This window comes from Musca autumnalis, unplaced genomic scaffold, assembly GCF_047663935.1.
Source record: "Musca autumnalis isolate F117 unplaced genomic scaffold, ASM4766393v1 scaffold_3, whole genome shotgun sequence".
NCBI lineage: Eukaryota > Metazoa > Arthropoda > Insecta > Diptera > Muscidae > Musca > Musca autumnalis.
In genome coordinates, this window is record NW_027411866.1 from 238,664,196 (window position 1) to 238,685,669 (window position 21,474).

General features: G+C 36.1%; 6 protein-coding genes across 7 annotated transcripts in view; 3 read left to right on the forward strand and 3 right to left on the reverse strand.

The window, feature by feature from the left end:
* LOC141399178 (carboxypeptidase D) overlaps positions 1-21,474 on the forward strand; it is a 158,500-nt gene that overhangs the window by 54,807 nt on the left and 82,219 nt on the right. The gene's annotated exons all lie outside the window — the stretch shown is intronic.
* LOC141399163 (serine protease SP24D-like) lies at positions 3,045-4,115 on the reverse strand. Of its 2 annotated transcripts, none has more exons than XM_073977344.1 (2): positions 3,766-4,115; positions 3,045-3,701 (listed from the first exon to the last, which is right to left on the reverse strand). In XM_073977344.1, exons 1-2 carry the CDS (start codon positions 4,014-4,016, stop codon positions 3,176-3,178), a joined length of 777 nt encoding a protein of 258 aa, XP_073833445.1. In that variant the 5' UTR covers positions 4,017-4,115; the 3' UTR covers positions 3,045-3,175. The 2 variants fall into 2 exon arrangements, with proteins under 2 accessions (XP_073833445.1, XP_073833444.1); XM_073977343.1 differs by having other exon boundaries at positions 3,045-3,716; positions 3,766-4,085.
* LOC141399167 (serine protease SP24D-like) lies at positions 7,404-8,798 on the reverse strand. Its single transcript, XM_073977349.1, has 2 exons — positions 8,074-8,798; positions 7,404-8,012 (listed from the first exon to the last, which is right to left on the reverse strand). Exons 1-2 carry the CDS (start codon positions 8,328-8,330, stop codon positions 7,496-7,498), a joined length of 774 nt encoding a protein of 257 aa, XP_073833450.1. The 5' UTR covers positions 8,331-8,798; the 3' UTR covers positions 7,404-7,495.
* On the forward strand, positions 8,924-9,859 carry LOC141399164 (chymotrypsin-1-like). The gene is made up of 2 exons (XM_073977345.1): positions 8,924-9,210; positions 9,264-9,859. Exons 1-2 carry the CDS (start codon positions 8,954-8,956, stop codon positions 9,790-9,792), a joined length of 786 nt encoding a protein of 261 aa, XP_073833446.1. The 5' UTR covers positions 8,924-8,953; the 3' UTR covers positions 9,793-9,859.
* LOC141399168 (serine protease SP24D-like) lies at positions 13,926-14,940 on the forward strand. Its single transcript, XM_073977350.1, has 2 exons — positions 13,926-14,282; positions 14,342-14,940. The coding sequence occupies exons 1-2, from the start codon at positions 14,026-14,028 to the stop codon at positions 14,856-14,858; spliced, it is 774 nt and encodes a 257-aa protein (XP_073833451.1). The 5' UTR covers positions 13,926-14,025; the 3' UTR covers positions 14,859-14,940.
* Positions 19,580-20,599, reverse strand: LOC141399165 (trypsin alpha-like). The gene is made up of 2 exons (XM_073977346.1): positions 20,319-20,599; positions 19,580-20,192 (listed from the first exon to the last, which is right to left on the reverse strand). The coding sequence occupies exons 1-2, from the start codon at positions 20,570-20,572 to the stop codon at positions 19,661-19,663; spliced, it is 786 nt and encodes a 261-aa protein (XP_073833447.1). The 5' UTR covers positions 20,573-20,599; the 3' UTR covers positions 19,580-19,660.

The window sequence follows — 21,474 nt, forward strand, 5'->3', positions numbered from 1 at the left end:
AGTCCAGAGGGTCTTCTATGAACACGTTATGCCCTTCCTAAAGACGTCTGGCCTTCTAAGAGAAATTTCTGATTATTCTAAAAATCATCTGGGATTGTATGAAGACTTCATTATTTTCTAAAGACACTCTAGCCTTTATTGAAGAATTTCTGGTCATCTGACCTTCCATGAAACCGGTATGGTCATCATTAAGATCCTCTGGGCTTCTATGTATACGTTATGATTTTCCTAGTGACCCTCTGATTTACTATGAAGTCTTTATTGTCGTCGTAAAGACTCTTTGGCCTTCTATGAAGACTATCTGGTACTCTTCTTGAAAATTCGGTTGTTTTCTATGAAAACTGTCGGACCTTCTTATGGACCCTCTGGGCTTCTATGAAGACTTCATGATCTTCTTAAAGACACTATGGCCTCAATTTAAGACTTTCTGGTCACCTGAAAGACACTCTGATCTTCTATGAAGACTTTCTTGTCTTCTTGAAACGCAGAGGATCTTCTATGAACACGTTATTGCCTTCCTAAAGACGTCTGGCCTTCTAAGAAGACTTTCTGATTATTCTAAAGATAATCTGGGCTTGTATGAAGACTTCATTATTTTTTAAAGACACTCTAGCCTTCATTGAAGACTTTTTGGTCATTTGAAAGACCTCCGACCTTCCATGAAACCGTTAATGTCATCATTAAGATCCTCTGGGCTTCTGTGTATACTTTGTGGTTTTCCTAATGACCCTCTGATCTACTATGCAGTCTTTATTATCGTCGTAAAGACTCTCTGGCCTTCTATGAAGACTATATGGTTTTCCTAAAGACCCTCTGACCTCCTTTCTATGAAGCTTTGGTCACCTTTAAGACCATATGGCTTTCTATGAATACGTTCCTGCCATCGTTTAGACCTTCTGACTTTGTATGAAAGTGTTCTGATCTTTTTCAAAACTCTCTGACTTTATGTGAAGACTTTGTACTCTTCTTGAAAATTCGGTTCTTAGCTATGAAGACTGTCTGGCCTTCTTATGCACCCTCTGGCCTCAATTGAAGACTTTCTGGTCATCTGACAGACCCTCTGATCTTCTATGACAACTTTCTGGTCATCTGGAAGCCCAGAGGGTCTTCTATGAACACGTTATGGCCTTCCGAAAGACTTCTGGCATTCTAAGAATACTTTCTGATTATTCTAAAAATAATCTGGGTTTGTATGAAGACGTCATTATCTTTTAAACTTTCTGCTCAACTGAAAAACCCTCTGGCCTTCTATGACAATTTTCTGATCATCTTGAAACCCAGAGGGTCTTCTGTGAACACTTTATGGCCTTCCTAAAGACGTCTGGGCATTCTAAGAAGACTTTCTGATTATTCTAAAGATCATCTGTGCTTGTATGAAGACTTTATTCTTTTTTAAAGACACTCTAGCCTACATTGAAGACTTTCTGGTCATCTGAAAGACCCTCTGACCTTTTATGAAACCGTTATGGTCATCATTAAGATCCTTTGGGCTCCTATGATTACTTTATGATCTTCTTAAAGACCCTCTGGCCTTCTATGAAGTCTTTATTATCGTCGTAAAGACTCTCTGGCCTTCTATGAAGACTATCTGATCTTCCTTAAGATCTTCTGGCCCTCTATCAGGACTTTATGGTCTTCATAAAAGTCCCTTAGTCTTCTATGAAGACCTTCTGGTCATCTTAAAGACCTTCTGGGCTTCTATGACGGCTTCCTGCTCTCCTTGAAAACCTCTGGTTTTCTGTGATGATTTTCTGGTCATCTTGAATACCCTCTGGGTTTGTATAGAGATATTGTGGTCTTCTTAAGGCCTTCTATGAAGACTTCCAGTCGTCTTAAAGACCTTCTACTTTTCTACTCTTTTTGAATACCATCTGGTATTCTTACTGATCATCCGGCTTGTTGTGAAAACATTCTGGTCTCCTTTAAGGCCCTATTGATTGATAATGAAGGCATATCGCTTTCTGTGAAGCCTTTCTGGTCTTTTTAAAGACCATATTGTCATCTATTAAGACCCTCTGCTCTGGTTTACGACGCTGGGCTTATATTAACATATTTTTGTCTTCTTAAAGGCCCTCTGCCACTATTATAGACTTTCTGGCCCTCTGTTTTGTCCTCTTTAAGACCTCTAGCCTTCTAAAAAGACTTTCTGTTCATCTAAGAGACCCTTCTGTGAAGACTTTATGGTCTTCCTAAAGACCACCTTTCCTTATATGCCGACTATCTAGTCGTCCTGAAGACCCTCTGACCTTCTATGAAGACTTTCTGGTCATCTTTGACAGCTTCTGGCTTTCTGTGAAGGCGTTCTGGTCTTCTAAAGAACCCGTGACTTTATGTGATGACTTCATGCTATTCTTAAAAAACCTGTGGGCTTCTGTGAAGAATTTCTGAGCTTTTTAAAAACCTCTGGGCTCCTATGAAGACTTCATGATCTTCTTAAAGACACTTGAAAACTTTCTGGTCTTCTGAAAGACCCACTGACCTTCTATGAAAACTTTCTGGTCATCTTGAAGACCCTCTGGGCTTCTATGAACACTGCATGTCCTTCCTAAAGACGTCTGGCTTTCTAAGAAGAGTTTTTGATTATTCTAAAGATCATCTGGGATTGTACGAAGTCTTCATGGTCTTCTTAAATACGCTCTGAGCTTCATTGAAGACTTTCTGGTCATCTGAAAGACCCTCTGAACTTCTATGAAAACTTTCTGATCATCTTAAAGACTGGGATTCCATTGAAACTTTATGATCTTCTTAAAGAGCCTCTAGCCTTCTATGAAGACTATGTGGTCTTCCTAAGAACCCTCTGATCGTAAATGGAGAGTTTCTGGTCATCTTAAAGACCTTTTGACTGCTTCCTGCTCTCCTTAGGAAACCTCTGGTTTTCTATGAAGACCTTCTTAAGGAACGTTGGCCTCCTAGGAATACCTAAAGACATTCTGGTCATCTATGAAGATTTCTAGTCTTCTTTAAGACCATCTGGCATTCTTACTGAAAACGTTCTGGTCTCCTTTAAGACCCTATTGATATTAATGGTCTTTTAAAAGAACATCTCCACCTTAAAGACCTTCTGAAACTTAAAGAAGATCTACCGATTTATTTATTTTAAAATCTTCACAGAAATTACAATTATGGTTTTCACTAAATATTTCAAGTTCTTTCCATGGAAAAAAACATGTCCACTTTACTCCTGGGTATTTTCTCTCAGCCAATCGGCATAATAAGCCACACTTGCATACGAATCGGGATTTGCAGAGCCACAACTACGGACCACAGAATTGGCAACGCCAACCAATTCGCCATTGTACACTGCTGGTCCACCAGAATCACCACGGCATGCACCATGTCCAATGCTGTGATCCAGGCAAAAGGCAGAATCAGGAACTCCCGCCATGCGTTGTCTACAATCACTGCTTGATAAAGCTGTCAAGGTGGTGTATTGTAACATTTTAACCACTGCACCATCGTTCCGTGTACGACCCCAACCAGAAATAATGACCGGAACACCTGTGGGTGGATCTTGCTTAGCCAATGGTATGGCCTTTACATTCTCATTGAATTCCAAAGGTTCTGACAACTTCACCAAACCAATATCATTACCAAATAGGTTATAGTCGGGATGGACATATGACCATTCTGCTTGGCGAACTTGACCACCTTCATTGGCGATTGTGCTGCCGGCTCGTATGCTTATATATTTGACAGGGACACTGAGGTGAAGAGAACTGAAATGTTTATTTCATTTTGCGTATTCCTTATACTTTTCATACCTACTTTACATATCCTTGGCTAAGACAATGGGCAGCTGTTACAATGTAAGAGGGTGATATTATTGAGCCACCACAAACATGTCTGCCATCCCATTTCAACGACACCTGATGAGGAAATTGTCCTTCTCTAGCATTTGCCCCGCCAAGTATCCGTGGTTGAGGATAAAAACGCTGCACTTCATCTGCATGGGAGTGTGGCAGCAGAAAAATTACAGCAATTAAGAAGATGTTCTTTAATGTAATGTCGTAATACATTTTCAGCGAAAGCACTGGGATAGTACTGTGAAAATGTACTCTATCCGAGGTCTTTTTAAATAAGTACTTTCCCACTCATAGTCGAAAGATGTTTTTGAAACTACAATTGTTGGTAAATAATGTGCGTTCCAGACAAAGTTGATATTTCTTATCAAAAGTCTGTTTTTAACTTGTCTATGTGATAGACCTACGGCAGGTGGGACGGAGTTACGGTATGGATGATTGACAGATTTGGAATGGTAAATGAACACTTTAACATACGTTGTTGTTTACCAAAATAACTGGTCTGTCATTAGAAATACGTCAGGTTTTTTTTTTTGCGAGACAGTCAACTGAAATTCTGTCTCCAACTTGTCTTCTTTGAGAGGACCAACTGACCTTCTGTAAGAAGGCCAACTGGCCTTCTATGAAAAGATCACTTGGACTTCTATGAGAATACCAACTGACCTTCTATGACAAGACCAACTGACCTTCTATGACAAGACCAACTGATCTTCCTTGAGAAGACCAACTGGCCTTCTATGAGAAGATCAATTGGCCCTCTATAAGAGTACCATTCGACCTTCTATGAGAATACCACCTGATCTTCCTTTAGAAGAACAATCAATGAGAAGACCAACTGACATTCTATCAGAAGACCTACAGACCTTCTATTAGAGGACCAACTGACCTTCTATGAGAAGACCAATTGACCTTCTATGAGAAGACAAACTGGTCTTCTATGAGAAGATCAACTGGACTTCTATGAGATGGCCAACTGACCTTCTATGAGAAGATCAACTGGACTTCTATGAAAAGACTAACTGACCTTTTATTAGAAGACCAACTGGCATTCTATGAGAAGATCAACTGGTCCTCTATGAGAAGACAAACTGGCATTCTATGAAAAGATCAACTGGACTTCTATGTGAATACCAACTGACCTTCTATGAGAAGAGCAACTGACCTAATATGAGCAGACCAACTGGCCTTCCATGAGAAGAACAACTGGCCTTCTATGAGAACACCAACTGGCCTTCTATGAAAAGGCTAACTGGCCTTCCATGAAACCGACCTTCTATGAGAAGACCAACTGGCCTTCTATGATAAGACCATCTGACTTTCTATGCCCTTTTATGAGAAGACTAACTGTCCTTCTATGAGAAGACCAACTGACCTTCTATGAGAAGACCAACTGACCTTCTATGAGAAGATCAACTGTCCTTCTATGAGAAGACCAACTGACCTTCTATGAAAAGACCAAATGACCTTCAATGAGAAGACCAACTGATCTTCTTTGCGAATACCGACTGGCTTTCTATGAGAAGCTGAACTGGCCCTCTATGAGAGTACCAATCGACCTTCCTTGAGGAGAACAACTGACCTTCTGTGGGAAGACCAACTGGCCTTCTATGGGAAGACCATCTGGCCTTCTATGAGAAGAACAACTGGCCTTCTATGAGAAGACCAACTGGCCTTCTATGAAAAGGCTAACTGGCCTTCCATGACACCGACCTTCTATGAGAAGACCAACTGGCCTTCTATGAGAAGACCAACTGATCTTCCTTGAGAACAGCAAAAGGCTTTCTATGAGAAGACCAACTGACCTTCTGTGAGAAGACCAACTGGCCTTCTATGGGAAGACCAACTGGCCTTCTATGCGAAGAACAACTGGCCTTCTATGAGAAGACCAACTGGCCTTCTATGAAAAGGCTAACTGGCCTTCCATGACACCGACCTTCTATGAGAAGACCAACTGGCCTTCTATGAGAAGACCATCTGACTTTCTGTGACCTGTTATGAGAAGACTAACTGTCCTTCTATGAGAAGACCAACTGACCTTCTATGAGAAGACCAACTGGCCTTCTATGAGAATACCCACTGTCCTTCTATGGGAAGACCAACTGACCTTCTATGCGAAGACCAACTGTCCTTCTATGAGAAGAGCAAAAGAATTTGAGAAGACCAACTGACCTTCTATGAGAAGACCAACTGACCTTCTGTAAGAAGACCAACTGACCTTCTATGGGAAGACCAATTGACCTTCTATGACAAGACCAACTGACCTTCTGTGAGAAGACCAACTGACCTTCAATGGGAAGACCAATTGATCTTCTAGGAGAAGACCAATTGGCCTTCTATCAGAAGACCATCTGATTTTCTTTGACCTTTTATGAGAAGACCAACTGACCATCTATGAGAAGACCAACTGACCTTCTATGAAAAGACCCACTGTCCTTCTATGAGAAGACCAACTGACCTTCTATGAGAAGACCAACTGACCTTCTATGAGAAGACCAACTGTCCTTCTATGAGGAGAGCAACTGACCTTCTATGAGAAGACCAACTGTCCTTTTATGAGAGGACTAACTGTCCTTCTATGAGAAGACCAACTGACCTTCTATGACAAGATCATATGATCTTCTTTGAGAAGATGAAGACCATCTGACTTTCTGTGACCTGTTATGAGAAGACTAACTGTCCTTCTATGAGAAGACCAACTGACCTTCTATGAGAAGACCAACTGGCCTTCTATGAGAATACCCACTGTCCTTCTATGGGAAGACCAATCGACCTTCTATGAGAATACCAACAGAACTTCCTTGAGAAGAACAACTGACCTTCTATGACAACACCAACTGACCTTTTATGAGAAGGCCAACTGATCTGCCTTGAGAAGAGCAACTGACCTTCTATGAGAGGACCAACTGACCTTCTATGGGAAGACCAACTGACCCTCTATGACAAGACTAACTGGCCTTCTATTAGAAGATGAACTGGCCTTCTATGAGAATACCAATCGACCTTCTATGAGAAGACCAACTGACCTTCTATGGGAAGATCAACTGACCTTCTATGACAACACCAACTGATCTTCTTTGAGAAGACCAACTGGCCTTCTATGAGAATACCAATCGACCTTCTATGAGAAGACCAACTGACCTGCTATGAAACGACCAACTGCCCTTCTATGAGAAGACCAACTGATCTTCCTTGAGAAGAGCAACTGACCTTCTATGAGAAGACTAACTGACCTTCTATGAGAAGACTAACTGACCTTCTATGGGAAGACCAACTGACCTTCTATGACAAGACCAACTGGCCTTCTTTGAGAAGACCAAGAGGCCTTCTATGAGACTACCAACTGGCCTTCCAAGAGAAGATCAACTGGCCTTCTATGAGAATACCAATCGACCTTCTATGAGAATTATCACCTCTTCTACCCTCTCTTTTATGAGAAGAACAACTGGTCTTCTATTAAAAGATCAACTTCTCTGAGAAGACAAACTGTTCTTCTGTGGAAATACCAACTGGTCCTTGAGAAGAATAACTGGTATTATATGAGAAGACCAACTGGTTTCTTAAGGACATCTAATGAAGGACCTCCAAAACAAAAACCCGAGAAAATTATATAATCATAGTATATATTTTAAATACACATTGCGAAAGCTCCTGCCCTTACTTGGGGCTCCATGTGTCATTCTATATTTTTCCGCGATTCAATTTCTCGAATTACTTATCAACCAATTATATTGGTAAGCCACACTGGCAACACCATCAGCATATCTGGAACCACAACCATCAACCACGTAGTTAGAAACACCAACCAATTCATTCTTGTAGATGGCTGGACCACCAGAATCACCCATACAAATACCTTGACCAAGACTGTGGGCCAGACAAAGAACAGACTCATCAGTTACTCTACCGCAATCAGCATGTCTGCGAGCCACGAACGTGTTGTACTGTAAATATTTGGGTGTGGAACCACCCTTCTTAGTAAGACCCCAACCTGATTTTATGATAGGTACACCGGTTGGTGGTTCATGCTGGGCCAATGCAATGGGCTGTACATTGTTGTTAAATTCTAGAGGTCGCGATAATTTCACCAAAGCTATGTCATTGTGTGATTTATCATAGTTAGGATGGATTTTCAATTCCGCAGCTTGGATAACTTGGCCACCCTTTTCATGTTGACGGCTGCCGGCCCGTATGCTTATATAATCCGCAGAGAAGCTTTAGAAAATGGGAGGGTTAATTATATGCAATAAGAAATAAGTAAAAACTGAAGTCTTACGCTTTTGGTGGTTGTCCTTGGGCTAGACAATGGGCAGCCGTCACAATATATGTGGGAGATATTATGGAACCGCCACAAACATGGACTCCACCCCAACGCAACGACACCTGATGCGGAAATTGTCCTTCACTGGCTGTGGCTCCACCCAATATGCGTGATTGTGGATACAATGAGTTGCCTTTAGATGCCTCGGCACCTTGTAGGGAAATCATTAAGGCAAATAGCGAGGTTTTGAATACAGCAGTTATGTCAAACATTGTTAATAGATATTCACAATCTTCGGAAAGCTTATCACAGTGCCGACTTATTTATATTAAGAAATAACAATTTTTTTTTAATTTATTTTTCCGGGAAATTCGCAGAGGTAATTAGTGCGCTACAAAACTTGTAAACATGTTTCTGGCCTTGTATGGGAAGACCAACTGTTCTTCTATGCCTTCTATTAAAGAGCAACTACCCTTTAACTGGTCTTCTATGGGCACATTAACTGGTCTTCTTCGAGAAAACTAACTGGTCTTCACGAGAACACTAACTATTCCCCTAGGAGAAGATCAGACAGTTGATTTATTCGTAGAAGGAGCACATAAAAGGTCAGTTGGTATTTTCAACGAAGGCCAGTAGATCTTCTTACAGAAGGCAAGTTGGTCTTCTCAAGGTCTTTTCATAGAAAACCTCCAGTTGAGCTTTTCGTAGAAGGCATATTTGTCTCCACATAGCAGGCCAATTGGTCTTATCATAGAACGCCTTAAACATATTATCACGCTTTGTAGGGCACTAATGATCTCTACAAATGTGCAAGAAAAAATAATTTAAAAAAATATTATTTCGTAATATAAATAAGTCCCCACGTTGATTCTACAATTGTGACTGACTAAGAACCATGGCTAATATAATTGATTTATGCAAAACCTCGCTATTTTTCTTACTAATTGCCCTGTGCTGTGCCGAAGCCGCTAAACCCAACTCATTGTATCCCCAATCACGCATATTGGGTGGAGCCACAGCCAGTGAAGGCCAATTTCCATATCAGGTGTCGTTGCGTTGGGGTGGGGTTCATGTTGGTGGCGGATCCATAATATCTCCCACATATATTGTGACGGCAGCCCATTGTCTAGCCCAAGGGCAACCACCAAAAGCGTAAGGCACAATTTTTTACTTATTTTTCTTAAATATAATTAACCCCCTCAAAGCTTCTCCCCCGACTATATAAGCATACGGGCCGGCAGTCGTCAACATGAAAAGGGTGGCCAAGTTATCCAAGCTGCGGAACTGAAAATTCATCCTAACTATGACAAATCACACAGTGACATAGCTTTGGTAAAATTGTCGCGACCTCTAGAATTCAATAGCAATGTACAGGCCATTGCATTGGCTCAACATGAACCACCAACTGGTGTACCTGTCATAGCCTCAGGTTGGGGTTTTACTAAGAATGGTGGTTCCACACCCAAATATTTACAGTACAACATTTTCGTGGCTCGTAGACATGCCGATTGCGGTAGAGCAACTGATGTTTCTGTTCTTTGTCTGGCCCGTAGTCTTGGTCAAGGTATTTGTATGGGTGATTCTGGTGGCCCAGCTGTTTACAACAGTGACTTGGTTGGTGTTGCTAACTATGGTGTTGATGGTTGTGGTTCCAGATATGCTGATGGATTCGCCAGTGTGGCTTATCAATATAATTGGTTGATAAGTAATTCGAGGAACTATATCGAAATATAATAGTATATATTGAGCACAAGTATGAGTAGGGGCTTTCCGGATTTAAAATATAAACAATGATTATTAAGTATTATTGGTTTTTCGTTGTTGAGGCCTTTTAATAGTTTACAATAGAACAAATGCCATTGGTATTTTAAAGAAAGCATTCCTTATGCGGCCAGTTGGTCTTCTAATACAAGACCAGTTTATCCCCGAGCTCTTGGACTTTGAATGTTTTCTGAGCTCCTGGATTTTTTAAAGATTTTTTTCCAGCTCGTGAATTGTTTAAAAAATTTTTTCTCAGCTCGTGTATTTTTTAAAGAATTTTTTTCAGTTCCTGGATTTGTTAAAGTTTTTTTCCCTCAGTTCGTGGATTTTTTAAAGATTTTTTCCCAGCTCGTGTAATTTTTAATTAATTTTTCCTGAGCTCGTGGATTTTTTAAGAATTCTTTCCCAGCTCGTGGATTTTTTAATTAATTTTTCTTGAGCTCGTGGATTTTTTTAAGAATTTTTTGTGCTCTTGGATTTTTAAAATATTTTTTCTGAGCTCGTGGATTTTTTAAAGAATTTTTTCCCAGCTCGTGGATTTTTAAAGAATTTTTTCCCAGCCCGTGGATTTTTTTAAAGAATTTTTTCCCAGCTAGTGGATGTTTTAAAGAATTTTTTCCCAGCTTGTGGATTTTTTAAAGAATTTTTTCCCAGCTCGTGGATTTGTTAAAGATTTTTTTCCCATCTCGTGGAATTTTTAAAGAATTTTTTCCCAGCTCGTGAATTTTTTCCCAGCTCGTCGATTTTTTAAAGAAATTTTTTCCCAGCTCGTGGAGTTTTTAAAGAAATTTTTCCCAGCTCGTGGAGTTTTTAAAGAATTTTTTCCCAGCTCGTGGATTTTTTAAAGAATTTTTCCCAGCTAGTGGATTTTTTAAAGAATTTTTTCCCAGCTCGTGGATTTTTTAAAGAATTTTTTCCCAGCTCCTTAATGTTTTAAATATTTTTTTCCCAGCTCGTTGATGTTTTAAAGAACTTTTTCCCAGCTCGTCGATTTTTTAAAAAAAAATTTTCCCAGCTCGTGGATTTTTTACAGGATTTTTTCCCAGCCCGTGGATTTTTTAAAGAATTTTTTCCCAGCTCGTGGATTTTTTAAAGAATTATTTCCGATCTCGTGGATTTTTTAAAGAAGTTTTTCTGAGCTCGTGGATTTTTTAAAGATTTTTTTCCCAGCTCGTGGATTTTTTAAAGAATTTTTTCCCAGCTCGTGGATTTTTTAAAGAATTTTTTCCCAGCTCATGGATTTTTTTAAAGAATTTTTTCCCAGCTCGTGGATTTTTTAAAGAAGTTTTTCTGAGCTCGTGGATTTTTTAAAGATTTTTTTCCCAGCTCGTGGATTTTTTAAAGATTTTTTTCTGAGCACGTTGACTTTTTTAAAGAATGTTTTCCCAGCTCGTGGATTTTCTAACGAATTTTTCCCACCACGTGGATTTTTTAAAGAATTTTTCCTGAGCTCGTGGATTTTTTAATGAATTTTTCTGAGCTCTTGGGTTTTTTTAAAGATTTTTTCCAGCTCGTGGATTTATTAAAGATTTTTTCCCAGCTCGTGGATTTTTTAAAGAATTTTTTCCCAGCTCCTGGATTTTTTAAAGAATTTTTTCCCAGCTCCTGGATTTTTTAAAGAATTTTTTCCCAGCTCCTGGATTTTTTAAAGAATTTTTTCCCAGCTCGTGGATTTTTTAAAGATTTTTTCCAAGCTCGTGGATTTTTTAAATATTTTTTTCTTAGCTTATGGATATTTTAAAGAATTATTTCCCAGCTCGTGGATTTTTTAAAATTTTTTTTTTTGAGCTCGTTGATTTTTTAAAGAATTTTTTCTGAGCTCGTGGATTTTTTAAAGAATTTTTTCCCAGCTCGTGGATTTTTTAAAGAATTATTTCCGATCTCGTGGATTTTTTAAGGATTTTTTCCCAGCTCGTGGATTTTTTCAAGAATTTTTTCCGAGCTCGTGGAATTTTTAAAGAAATTTTCCCAGCCCGTGGATTTTTTAAAGAATTTTTTCCCAGCTCGTGGATTTTTTAAAGAAATTTTCCCAGCTCGTGGATTTTTTAAACAATTTTTTCCCAGCTCGTGGATTTTTTAAACAATTTTTTCCCAGCTCGTGGATTTTTTAAAGAATTTTTTCCCAGCTCGTGGATTTTTTAAAGAATTTTTTCCCAGCTCGTGGATTTTTTAAAGAATTTTTTCCTAGCTCGTGGATTTTTTAAAGAATTTTTTCCCAGCTCGTGGATTTTTTAAAGAATTTTTTCCCAGCTCGTGGATTTTTTAAAGAATTTTTTCCCAGCTCGTGGATTTTTTAAAGCATTTTTTCCCAGCTCGTGGATTTTTTAAAGCATTTTTTCCCAGCTCGTGGATTTCTTAAAGAATTTTTTCCCAGCTCGTGGATTTTTTAAAGAATTTTTTCCCAGCTCGTGGATTTTTTAAAGAAATTTTCCCAGCTCGTGGATTTTTTAAAAAATTTTTTCCCAGCTCGTGGATTTTTTAAAGAATTTTTTCCCAGCTCGTGGATTTTTTAAAGAAATTTTCCCAGTTCGTGGATTTTTTAAAGAATTTTTTCGCAGCTCGTGGATTTTTTAAAGAATTTTTCCTGAGCTCGTGGATTTTTTAAAGAATTTTTCCTGAGCTCGTGGATTTTTTAATGAATTTTTCTGAGCTCTTGGGTTTTTTTAAAGATTTTTTCCAGCTCGTGGATTTATTAAAGATTTTTTCCCAGCTCGTGGATTTTTTAAAGAATTTTTTCCCAGCTCCTGGATTTTTTAAAGAATTTTTTCGCAGCTCCTGGATTTTTTAAAGAATTTTTTCCCAGCTCCTGGATTTTTTAAAGAATTTTTTCCCAGCTCGTGGATTTTTTAAAGATTTTTTCCAAGCTCGTGGATTTTTTAAATATTTTTTTCTTAGCTTATGGATATTTTAAAGAATTATTTCCCAGCTCGTGGATTTTTTAAAAATTTTTTTTGAGCTCATAGATTTTTTAAAAATTTTTTTCTGAGCTCTTAGATTTTTTAAACAAATTTTTCTGAGCTCGTGGATTTTTTAAAAATTGTTTTTGAGCTCATAGATTTTTTAAAAATTTTTTTCTGAGCTCATAGATTTTTTAAACAAATTTTTCTGAGCTCGTGGATTTTTTAAAGAAGTTTTCCTGAGCTCGTGGATTTATTTAAGATTTTTTTCTGAGCTCGTTGATTTTTTAAAGAATTTTTTCTGAGCTCGTGGATTTTTTAAAGATTTTTTCCCAGCTCGTGGATTTTTTAAAGAATTTTTTTCTGAGCTCGTGGATTTTTTAAAGAATTTTTTCCCAGCTCGTGGATTTTTTAAAGAATTTTTTCCCAGCTCGTGGATTTTTTAAAGAATTTTTCCTGAGCTCGTGGATTTTTTAAAGAATTTTTTCTGAGCTCGTGGATTTTTTAAAGAATTTTTTCCCAGCTCGTGGATTTTTTAAAGAATTTTTTCCCAGCTCGTGGATTTTTTAAAGAAATTTTTCTGAGCTCGTGGATTTTTTAAAGAATTTTTTCTGAGCTCGTGGATTTTTTAAAGAATTTTTTCTGAGCTCGTGGATTTTTTAAAGAATTTTTTCTGAGCTCGTGGATTTTTTAAAGAATTTTTCCTGAGCTCGTGGATTTTTTTCCCAGCTCGTGGATTTTTTTAAGAATTTTTTCTGTGCTCATTGATTTGTTAAACAAATTTTTCTGAGCTCGTGGATTTTTTAAAGACTTTTTCCTGAGCTCATGGATTTGTTAAAGATTTTTTTCTGAGCTCGTGGATTTTTTAATGATTTTTTTCTGAGCTCTTGGAGTTTTTGAAGAATTTTTCTGATCTCGTGGATTTTTTAAAGGCTTTTTCCTGAGCTCATGGATTTGTTAAAGATTTTTTTCTGAGCTCGTGGATTTTTTAATGATTTTTTTCTGAGCTCTTGGAGTTTTTGAAGAATTTTTTTCTGAGCTCTTGGATTTTTTAACGAATTTTTTCTGAGCTCTTGGAGTTTTTAAAGATTTTTTTCTGAACAAAAAAAGTACCTTGAAAATAGGTTTTCTCTACATTTTTACATTCTGTCAGTTGTTTGGATTGAAAATTCTACCTTATGTAGCGCCCTAATTGTTCCAAGAATTTCTTAGAAAAATAACTAATTAATTTGTAATTACTTTTTTCGAATATAAATTAGTCCCGCCTTGAGAATAATTACACAATTGCGAAATTCAGCTGTCTTAAAAGATGTCCAATTTAGTTTTGCTTTTAAAGTCATTACTATTTGGCCTGTTTTTAACACCATGGTGCAGTGCAGCCAATAAAACCCGTCAATTCCATCCCCAATCGCGTATAGTGGGTGGAGCAACAGCCAGTGAAGGTCAATTTCCTCATCAGGTGTCTTTGCGCTGGGGTGGCAGTCATGTTTGTGGTGGTTCCATAATATCATCCACCTACATTGTGACGGCGGCTCATTGTGTGACCCGAGGAACACCACCAAAAGCGTAGGAAAGAAATATTTAAAATTTTTCGAACATTTTACATTTCCCTTTCCTATTCCTAGATTCCCGCCCAACTACATAAGCATACGTGCCGGCAGCCGTAACAGGGATGCGGGTGGGCAAGTTATTGATGGGGCGGAATTGAAAGTTCATCCTGACTATGATCGTTTCGATAATGACATTGCCTTGGTGAAATTATCCAAGCCATTGAAATTCAATGAACACGTAAAGGCCATAGATTTGGTTCAGCATGAACCACCGACTGGTGTTCCTGTTCTAGCCTCAGGATGGGGTTTAACCAAGAATGGTGGTTCCACTTCCAAATATTTACAATATAACACGCTAACGGCTCGCCGAAATGCTGATTGTGGTAATTCAACACCAGATTCGGTTATTTGCCTGACCCATGGAGCTGGTAATGGTGTGTGTAGCGGTGATTCCGGTGGCCCAGCCACGTATAAGAATACTTTGGTTGGAGTTGCTAATTATGTGGTAAATGGTTGTGGTTCCACATTTGCCGACGGATTTTCCAGTGTCGCCTATCACTATAAATGGTTGAAAAGTAATTCTGGTAACTAAAGTGAAAATGTATGGGGGGAACATTTTATGTCCTTCAACTTTTAGCATATATATTTTAAATATAAAAAAAACTTTTATTGAATCTCGTTCGTTTTTTATTTTGAGGGACCTTTCTTACTTGCCATACAAGATCCGCTGACGTTCCATGAGATCTTCTACGAGAACATCAACAGAGCTTTTACGAGAAGATCAACAGATCTTCTATGAGAAGATCATTAGATCCTCCTATAGGAAGATCAACAGATCTTCTCCACGAGGATCAACGACTGTTCTTTGAGAAGATCAATTGACCTTCTATGAGAAAATCAACGGATCTTCTATGAGAAAATCAACATAACTTCTATGGCAAGATCAACAGATCTGTTATGGGAATATCAAGAAATCTTTTTAAGTTGATTAACAGATGCTCTATGAGAAGATGAAGTGTCTTCAATAAAAAGATCAACGGATCTTATATATATATATACATTTTTTTTTCGAGAAGATCTTCTATGAGAATATCAACAGATCTTTTACAAGATGATCACCGGACCTTCTATGAGAAGATCAATATATCTTCTATTCTATGAGAAGCTCAACAGATCTTCTGTAAGAAGATCAACAGATCTTCTACAATAGGACCAATGGATTTTCTATGAGAAGATCAGCAGATACACCAAACGAATATCACTAGATCTTCTACGAGATTATCAGGAGATCTTCATTGAGAAGATCTGGAGACCTGCTCGGAGAAAATTCCCTAAACAAATCCAAAAAATCTGCGAAACGAAAATTCTTTAAAAAATCTAAAAAAATCTGCTCGGAGAAAATCCTTTAAAAATCTGAAAATACTTTTACGTGCAGTCAAAAAAATTCTTTAAAAATCCACGAACCCAGAAAAAAATTCTTTAAGGAATCCACGAGCTGAGAAAAAATTCTTTGAAAAAGCCTTGAGCTCAGAAATTTTTTTTTAAAAAATCCAGGAGTTCAAAAAATTCCTCGAAATAAAAAAAATCTACGAACTCAAAAAAATCTTTAAAAAATCCTCGAGTTCAGAAAAAAAATTTTAAAAAATCATCGAGTTCAGAAAAAAATCTTTAAAAAATCCACGAGTTCAAAAAAATTATTTAAAAAATCCACGAAGTCAGAAAACCCTCTTAAAAAATCTTCGAGCTCAGAAAAAAATCTTTAAAAAATCCTCGAGTTCAGAAAAAATTCTTTAAAAAATCCACGAGTTCAAAAAAAATTATTTAAAAAAATCCTCGAGTTCGAAAAAAAATCTTTAAAAAATCCACGAGCTCAAAAAAAAATTATTTAAAAAATCCTCGAGTTCAGAAAAAATTCTTTAAAAAATCCACGAGTTCAAAAAAATTATTTAAAAAAATCCACGAAGTCAGAAAAAAATCTTTAAAAAATCCACGAATCCAGAAAAAAATCTTAAAAAAATCCACGAAGTCAGAAAAAATTCTTTAAAAATCCACGAACTCAGGAAAAAATTCTTTAAAGAATCCACGAGCTGAGAAAAAATTCTTTAAAAAAGCCACGAGCTCGGAAAAAATTCACGAAATCAGAAAAAATCTTTCAAAAATTCACGAAGTCAGAAAAAATCTTCAAAAAATCCACGAGGTCAGAAAAAAATCTTTACAAAATCCACGAAGTCAGAAAAAAGTCTTTAAAAAATCTACGAACATGGAAAAAAAATCTTTAAAAAATCTACGAACATGGAAAAAAATTCTTTAAAAAATCCACTAGCTCAGATAAAATTCTTTAAAAATCCACAATTTTGGAAAAAATTCTTTATAAAATCCAAGAGCTCTTCTTTGAAAAGATCTGGGAATCTTTTCGAACAGAAACTAAAAAAAAACTCGAGCTCAGAAAAAAATCTTTAAAAATACACGAGCTCTAAAAAAATCTTTAAAAAATCCACGAGCTCTAAAAAAATCTTTAAAAAAAAATCCTCGAATTAAAAAAAAAATCTTTAAAAAATTCTTTGAAAAAGCCACGAGCTCAGAAAATTTTTTTTTAAAAAATCCATGAGTTCAAAAAATTCCTCGAAATAAAAAAAAATCTTTAAAAAATCTACGAACTCAAAAAAATTTTTAAAAAATCCTCGAGTTCAGAAAAAAAATCTTTAAAAAATCCTCGAGTTCAGAAAAAAAATTAAAAAATCATCGAGTTCAGAAAAAAATCTTTAAAAAATCCACGAGTTCAAAAAAATTATTTAAAAAATCCACGAGGTCAGAAAACCCTCTTTAAAAATCTTCGAGCTCAGAAAAAAATCTTTAAAAAATCCTCGAGTTCAGAAAAAATTCTTTAAAAAATCCTCGAGTTCAGAAAAAATTCTTTAAAAAATCCTCGAGTTCAGAAAAAATTCTTTAAAAAATCCTCGAGTTCAGAAAAAATTCTTTAAAAAATCCAAGAGTTCAAAAAAAATTATTTAAAAAAATCCTCGAGTTCGGAAAAAAATCTTTAAAAAATCCACGAGTTCAAAAAAATTATTTAAAAAATCCACGAAGTCTGAAAAAAATCTTTAAAAACCCACGAAGTCAGAAAAAAAATCTTTAAAAAATCCACGAAGTTTGAAAAAAGTATTTAAAAAAATCTGCGAACTCAAAAAAAAATCTTTTAAAATCCTCGAGCTCAGAAAAAAAATCTTTAAAAAATCCACGAGCTCAAAAAAATTTTTAAAAAATCCTCGAGTTCAGAAAAAGTTCTTTAAAAAATCCACGAGTTCAAAAAAATTATTTAAAAAAATCCACGAAGTCAGAAAAAAATCTTTAAAAAATCCATGAAGCCAGAAAAAAATCTTTAAAAAATCCACGAAGTCAGAAAAAATCTTTAAAAAATCCACGAAGTCTGCAAAAAATCTTTAAAAAATCCACGAAGTTAAAAAAATCTTTAAAAAAATCCACGAAGTCAGAAAAAAATCTTTAAAAAATCCACAAACTCGAAAAAAATTCTTTAAAAATCCACGAACTCAGGAAAAAATTCCTTAAAGAATCCACGAGCTGAGAAAAAATTCTTTAACAAATCCACGAGCTCAGAAAAAATTCTTAAAAAAAACCACGAGCTCAGAAAAAAATCTTTAAAATATTCACGAAATCAGAAAAAAAATCTTTAAAAAATTCACGAAGTCAGAAAAAATCATCAAAAAATTCACGAGGTCAAAAAAAAATCTTAAAAAAATTCACGACGTCAGAAAAAAATCTTTACAAAATCCATGAGGTCAGAAAAAAATCTTTAGAAAAAGTTTTTAAAAAAACTGCGAACATGGAAAAAATTCTTTAAAAAATCCACGAGCTCAGATAAAATTCTTTAAAAATCCACAATTTTGGAAAAATTGTTTATAAAATCCACGAATCTTTTTGAACAGAAACTAAAAAAAACTCGAGCTCAGAAAAAAAATTTTTAAAAATACACGAGCTCTAAAAAAATCTTTAAAAAATCCTCGAGCTCAGAAAAAATCTTTAAAATATCCTCGAACTCAAAAAAACAATCTTTAAAAATCCACGAACTCAAAAAAAATTCTAAAGAAACCACGGCTTAGAAAAAATTCTTTAAAAAACCACGAGTTAAGAAAAAAATTCTTTAAAAATCCACGAGTTCCAAAAAATTGTTTAAAAAATCCACGAAGTCAGAAAAAATCTTTAAAAAATTCACGACGTCAGAAAACATATTTAAACTATCCAGGAAGTCAGAAAAAATCTTTAAAAAATTCACGAAGTTAGAAAAAAGTCTGCACAAAATTCACGGACTCAAAAAAAATTCTTTAAAGAAACCATGAGCTTAGGAAAAATTATTTAAAAAATCCACGAGCTCTTCTTTAGAAAGATCTGGGGATCTTCTTTGAAAAGATCTTGAGATTTTCTTTAAGAAGATCTGTAGATCTTCTGCTATAAGAATATCACCAGACCTTCTGTGAGAAAATCAGTAGTTCTTCTTTGAGAAGACCAATAAAAAGATCTGTTGATCTTCTCATAGAAGATTTGCCGATTTTCTCATAGTAGGTCCAGTGATATTCTTACAGAAGATTTTTTGGTCTTCTCATAGAAGATATTTTGAGTTTCTTATAGAAGATCAACAGATCTTCTCAAAGAGGAACTGCTTATCTTCTCGTAGAAGGTTTAGTGATCTTCTCATACAAGATTAACAGATCTGCTGATTAAGATATGCTGAGAAAATCGAAAAATCGTCTATGAGAATTACTGCTGATCTTCTCGTAGATGGTCTAGTGATCTTCTCATTAGCAGATTACTATACCTTCTACGAGAAAATCAGCAGTTCTTTTTGGAGAAGATCAACTGATCTTCTATAAGAAAATCAACAGATCTTCTATGAGAAGATCGATAAATCTTCTGTTGGAAGATCACATGCCTTTTAAGTGAAGATCACCAAATCTACTGAAGATCTAAGTTTTTTTAGTTGTTGATTAATGAAATTGATGTCAATATATTCTTCAACAATAAACGCTAAGTGATCTTAATATCGATCTGACAGATCTGGCGCCATCTGCAGCAAATAGGGCAAATAGGGGAACATCTGTATACGTGGTGAATATATTATCGATACAAGGTAGTTGTCTAGGATAACATCTGAACCACCCTGCAACTACTGTAAAGGGTTTTGTGTGTCACTGCTACCCATGTTCCTCCTACTAAAAATCCGTGTGTAGTCATCCAGACAAAGGAAAAATAAGTATAATTACATATTCATGACTAAAATTATTAAGACACACTTCTGAATTACATCACTAATTACGTTTATTTTTCTTATTGTGATTCACATTACATTATATCGCTACCTTGAAATACCACCATCAGCGATTAGTTCAAATCGCTATTCTCTCGAATCCATTTCAAGTAATGGGCAATGTTTGTAAAACCATCGGGATATTCACTTCCACATCTCTCAATGCTAAACGAGGCTAAGCCTACCAATTCATTTTCATAGACAGCAGGTCCACCAACATCACCTGTACATATACCTCCGGCATTATATTGTAGACATAAAAGGCTGGCATCGGCATCCTCTCCATAGAGATATGACAGGCATTTTGTTGTATCGACAACTTCCATTGAAAGATGTTTTAAATAACGGTTAACATCACCGGATGTTTTGTGTAAACCCCAACCGGGAACATGGACCACGGTGTTAAGTGAAGGTGCATAGTATGGCAGAGTTATGGCTTGAATGTAATCGGAAAAGATCAGAGGTTCTTTAAGTTTCAGCAATGCTAAATCGTTAAGCATGTTTGTGTAATTGTTGTGAACCTTTATTTCGGCTACCCTCGCCAGAACACCTTGTTCGTAAAGGCTTAGGGATCCAGCGCGAACATTAAACTCCGATGGGGAATAGCTAAGGGAGAGAGAGAGAATAACATTAGGAATGCTTTGATTTCCAAAAGTAAATTTTGTGCAGGCAGAAGGAGACAACAACTTGTGGAATTATATTTGTCTCCACAATCCTGCCTTTCTACCTTACCTTTCTATGGCATTATTGGCGAAACTTTTAACCACACATCTCCCAGCTGTCAATATGAAATTCTTTGAAATGATAACACCACCACAGACATGTTCACCGTTACGCCTTATGGACACAACATAGGGAAATTGTCTCTCGACGGCTGTGTTACCTCCGACAATTCGACTTTCTTGACCATTAACTAGGTCAACGCTCAAATTTGTTGCAATAAAACAAATCAATAGAATATTTAATATTTTCATTGTGCCAACCATTTTAAAAGAGTTCCACGAATAAACTGACAAAAGCATTCGCTGCTGCATGTTGGTTAATCTGCTCTCCTCAAGTCATAACTTATTTTTTTAATCTAATCATTACGTCAATTAGTTGATAGGGTTAAGTGTTTTAATTATCATGTTGGCATTTATCCGTCAATTATGTAGTCGGAATAGGGTGAGGGGAATTAGAATGATAGGAGTCTATTCTGGAGAATTTTTTCTGAGTTCGTGGATTTTTTAAAAAAAATGTCCTAAGCTCGTGGATTTTTTAAAGAATTTTTTCTGAGCTCGTGGATTTTTTAAAGAATTTTTTCTGAGCTTGTGGATTTTTTAAAGAATTTTTTCTGAGCTCGTGGATTTTTTAAAGAATTTTTTCTGAGCTCGTGGATTTTTTAAAGAATTTTTTCTGAACTCGTGGATTTTTTAAAGAGTTTTTTCTGAGTTCGTGGATTTTTTAAAGATTTTTTTCTGAGCTCGTGTATTTTTTAAAGAATTTTTTCTAAGCTCGTGGATTTTTTAAAGAATTTTTGCTGACCTCGTGGGTTTTTTAGGAATTTTTCCTGAGCTCGTGGATTTTTTTAGGAATTTTTCCTGAGCTCGTGGATTTTTTTAGGAATTTTTCCTGAGCTCGTGGATTTTTTAAAGAATTTTTGCGGAGCTCGTGGATTTTTTAAAGAATTTTTTCTGAGCTCGTGGATTTTTTAAAGAATTTTTTCTGAGCTCGTGGATTTTTTAAAGATTTTTTCTGAGCTCGTGGATTTTTTAAAGATTTTTTCTGAGCTCGTGGATTTTTTAAAGAATTTTTTCTGAGCTCGTGGATTTTTTAAAGATTTTTTCTGAGCTCGTGGATTTTTTAAAGAATTTTTTCTGAGCTCGTGGATTTTTTAAAGAATTTTTTC

Excerpts from the sequence above, each read along its gene's own strand:
- LOC141399164 (XM_073977345.1), top strand. The coding sequence starts at position 8,954 with ATGGCTAATATAATTGATTTATGCAAAACCTCGCTATTTTTCTTACTA. Across the intron at positions 9,211-9,263 it reads CAAGGGCAACCACCAAAAGC|CTTCTCCCCCGACTATATAA; the intron begins GTAAGGCACAAT and ends ACCCCCTCAAAG.
- LOC141399167 (XM_073977349.1), bottom strand. The coding sequence starts at position 8,330 with ATGTTTGACATAACTGCTGTATTCAAAACCTCGCTATTTGCCTTAATG. Across the intron at positions 8,013-8,073 it reads CAAGGACAACCACCAAAAGC|CTTCTCTGCGGATTATATAA; the intron begins GTAAGACTTCAG and ends CATTTTCTAAAG.
- LOC141399165 (XM_073977346.1), bottom strand. The coding sequence starts at position 20,572 with ATGGTTGGCACAATGAAAATATTAAATATTCTATTGATTTGTTTTATT. Across the intron at positions 20,193-20,318 it reads GCCAATAATGCCATAGAAAG|CTATTCCCCATCGGAGTTTA; the intron begins GTAAGGTAGAAA and ends TCTCTCCCTTAG.
- LOC141399168 (XM_073977350.1), top strand. The coding sequence starts at position 14,026 with ATGTCCAATTTAGTTTTGCTTTTAAAGTCATTACTATTTGGCCTGTTT. Across the intron at positions 14,283-14,341 it reads CGAGGAACACCACCAAAAGC|ATTCCCGCCCAACTACATAA; the intron begins GTAGGAAAGAAA and ends TCCTATTCCTAG.
- LOC141399163 (XM_073977343.1), bottom strand. The coding sequence starts at position 4,016 with ATGTATTACGACATTACATTAAAGAACATCTTCTTAATTGCTGTAATT. Across the intron at positions 3,717-3,765 it reads CTTAGCCAAGGATATGTAAA|TTCTCTTCACCTCAGTGTCC; the intron begins GTAGGTATGAAA and ends TAAACATTTCAG.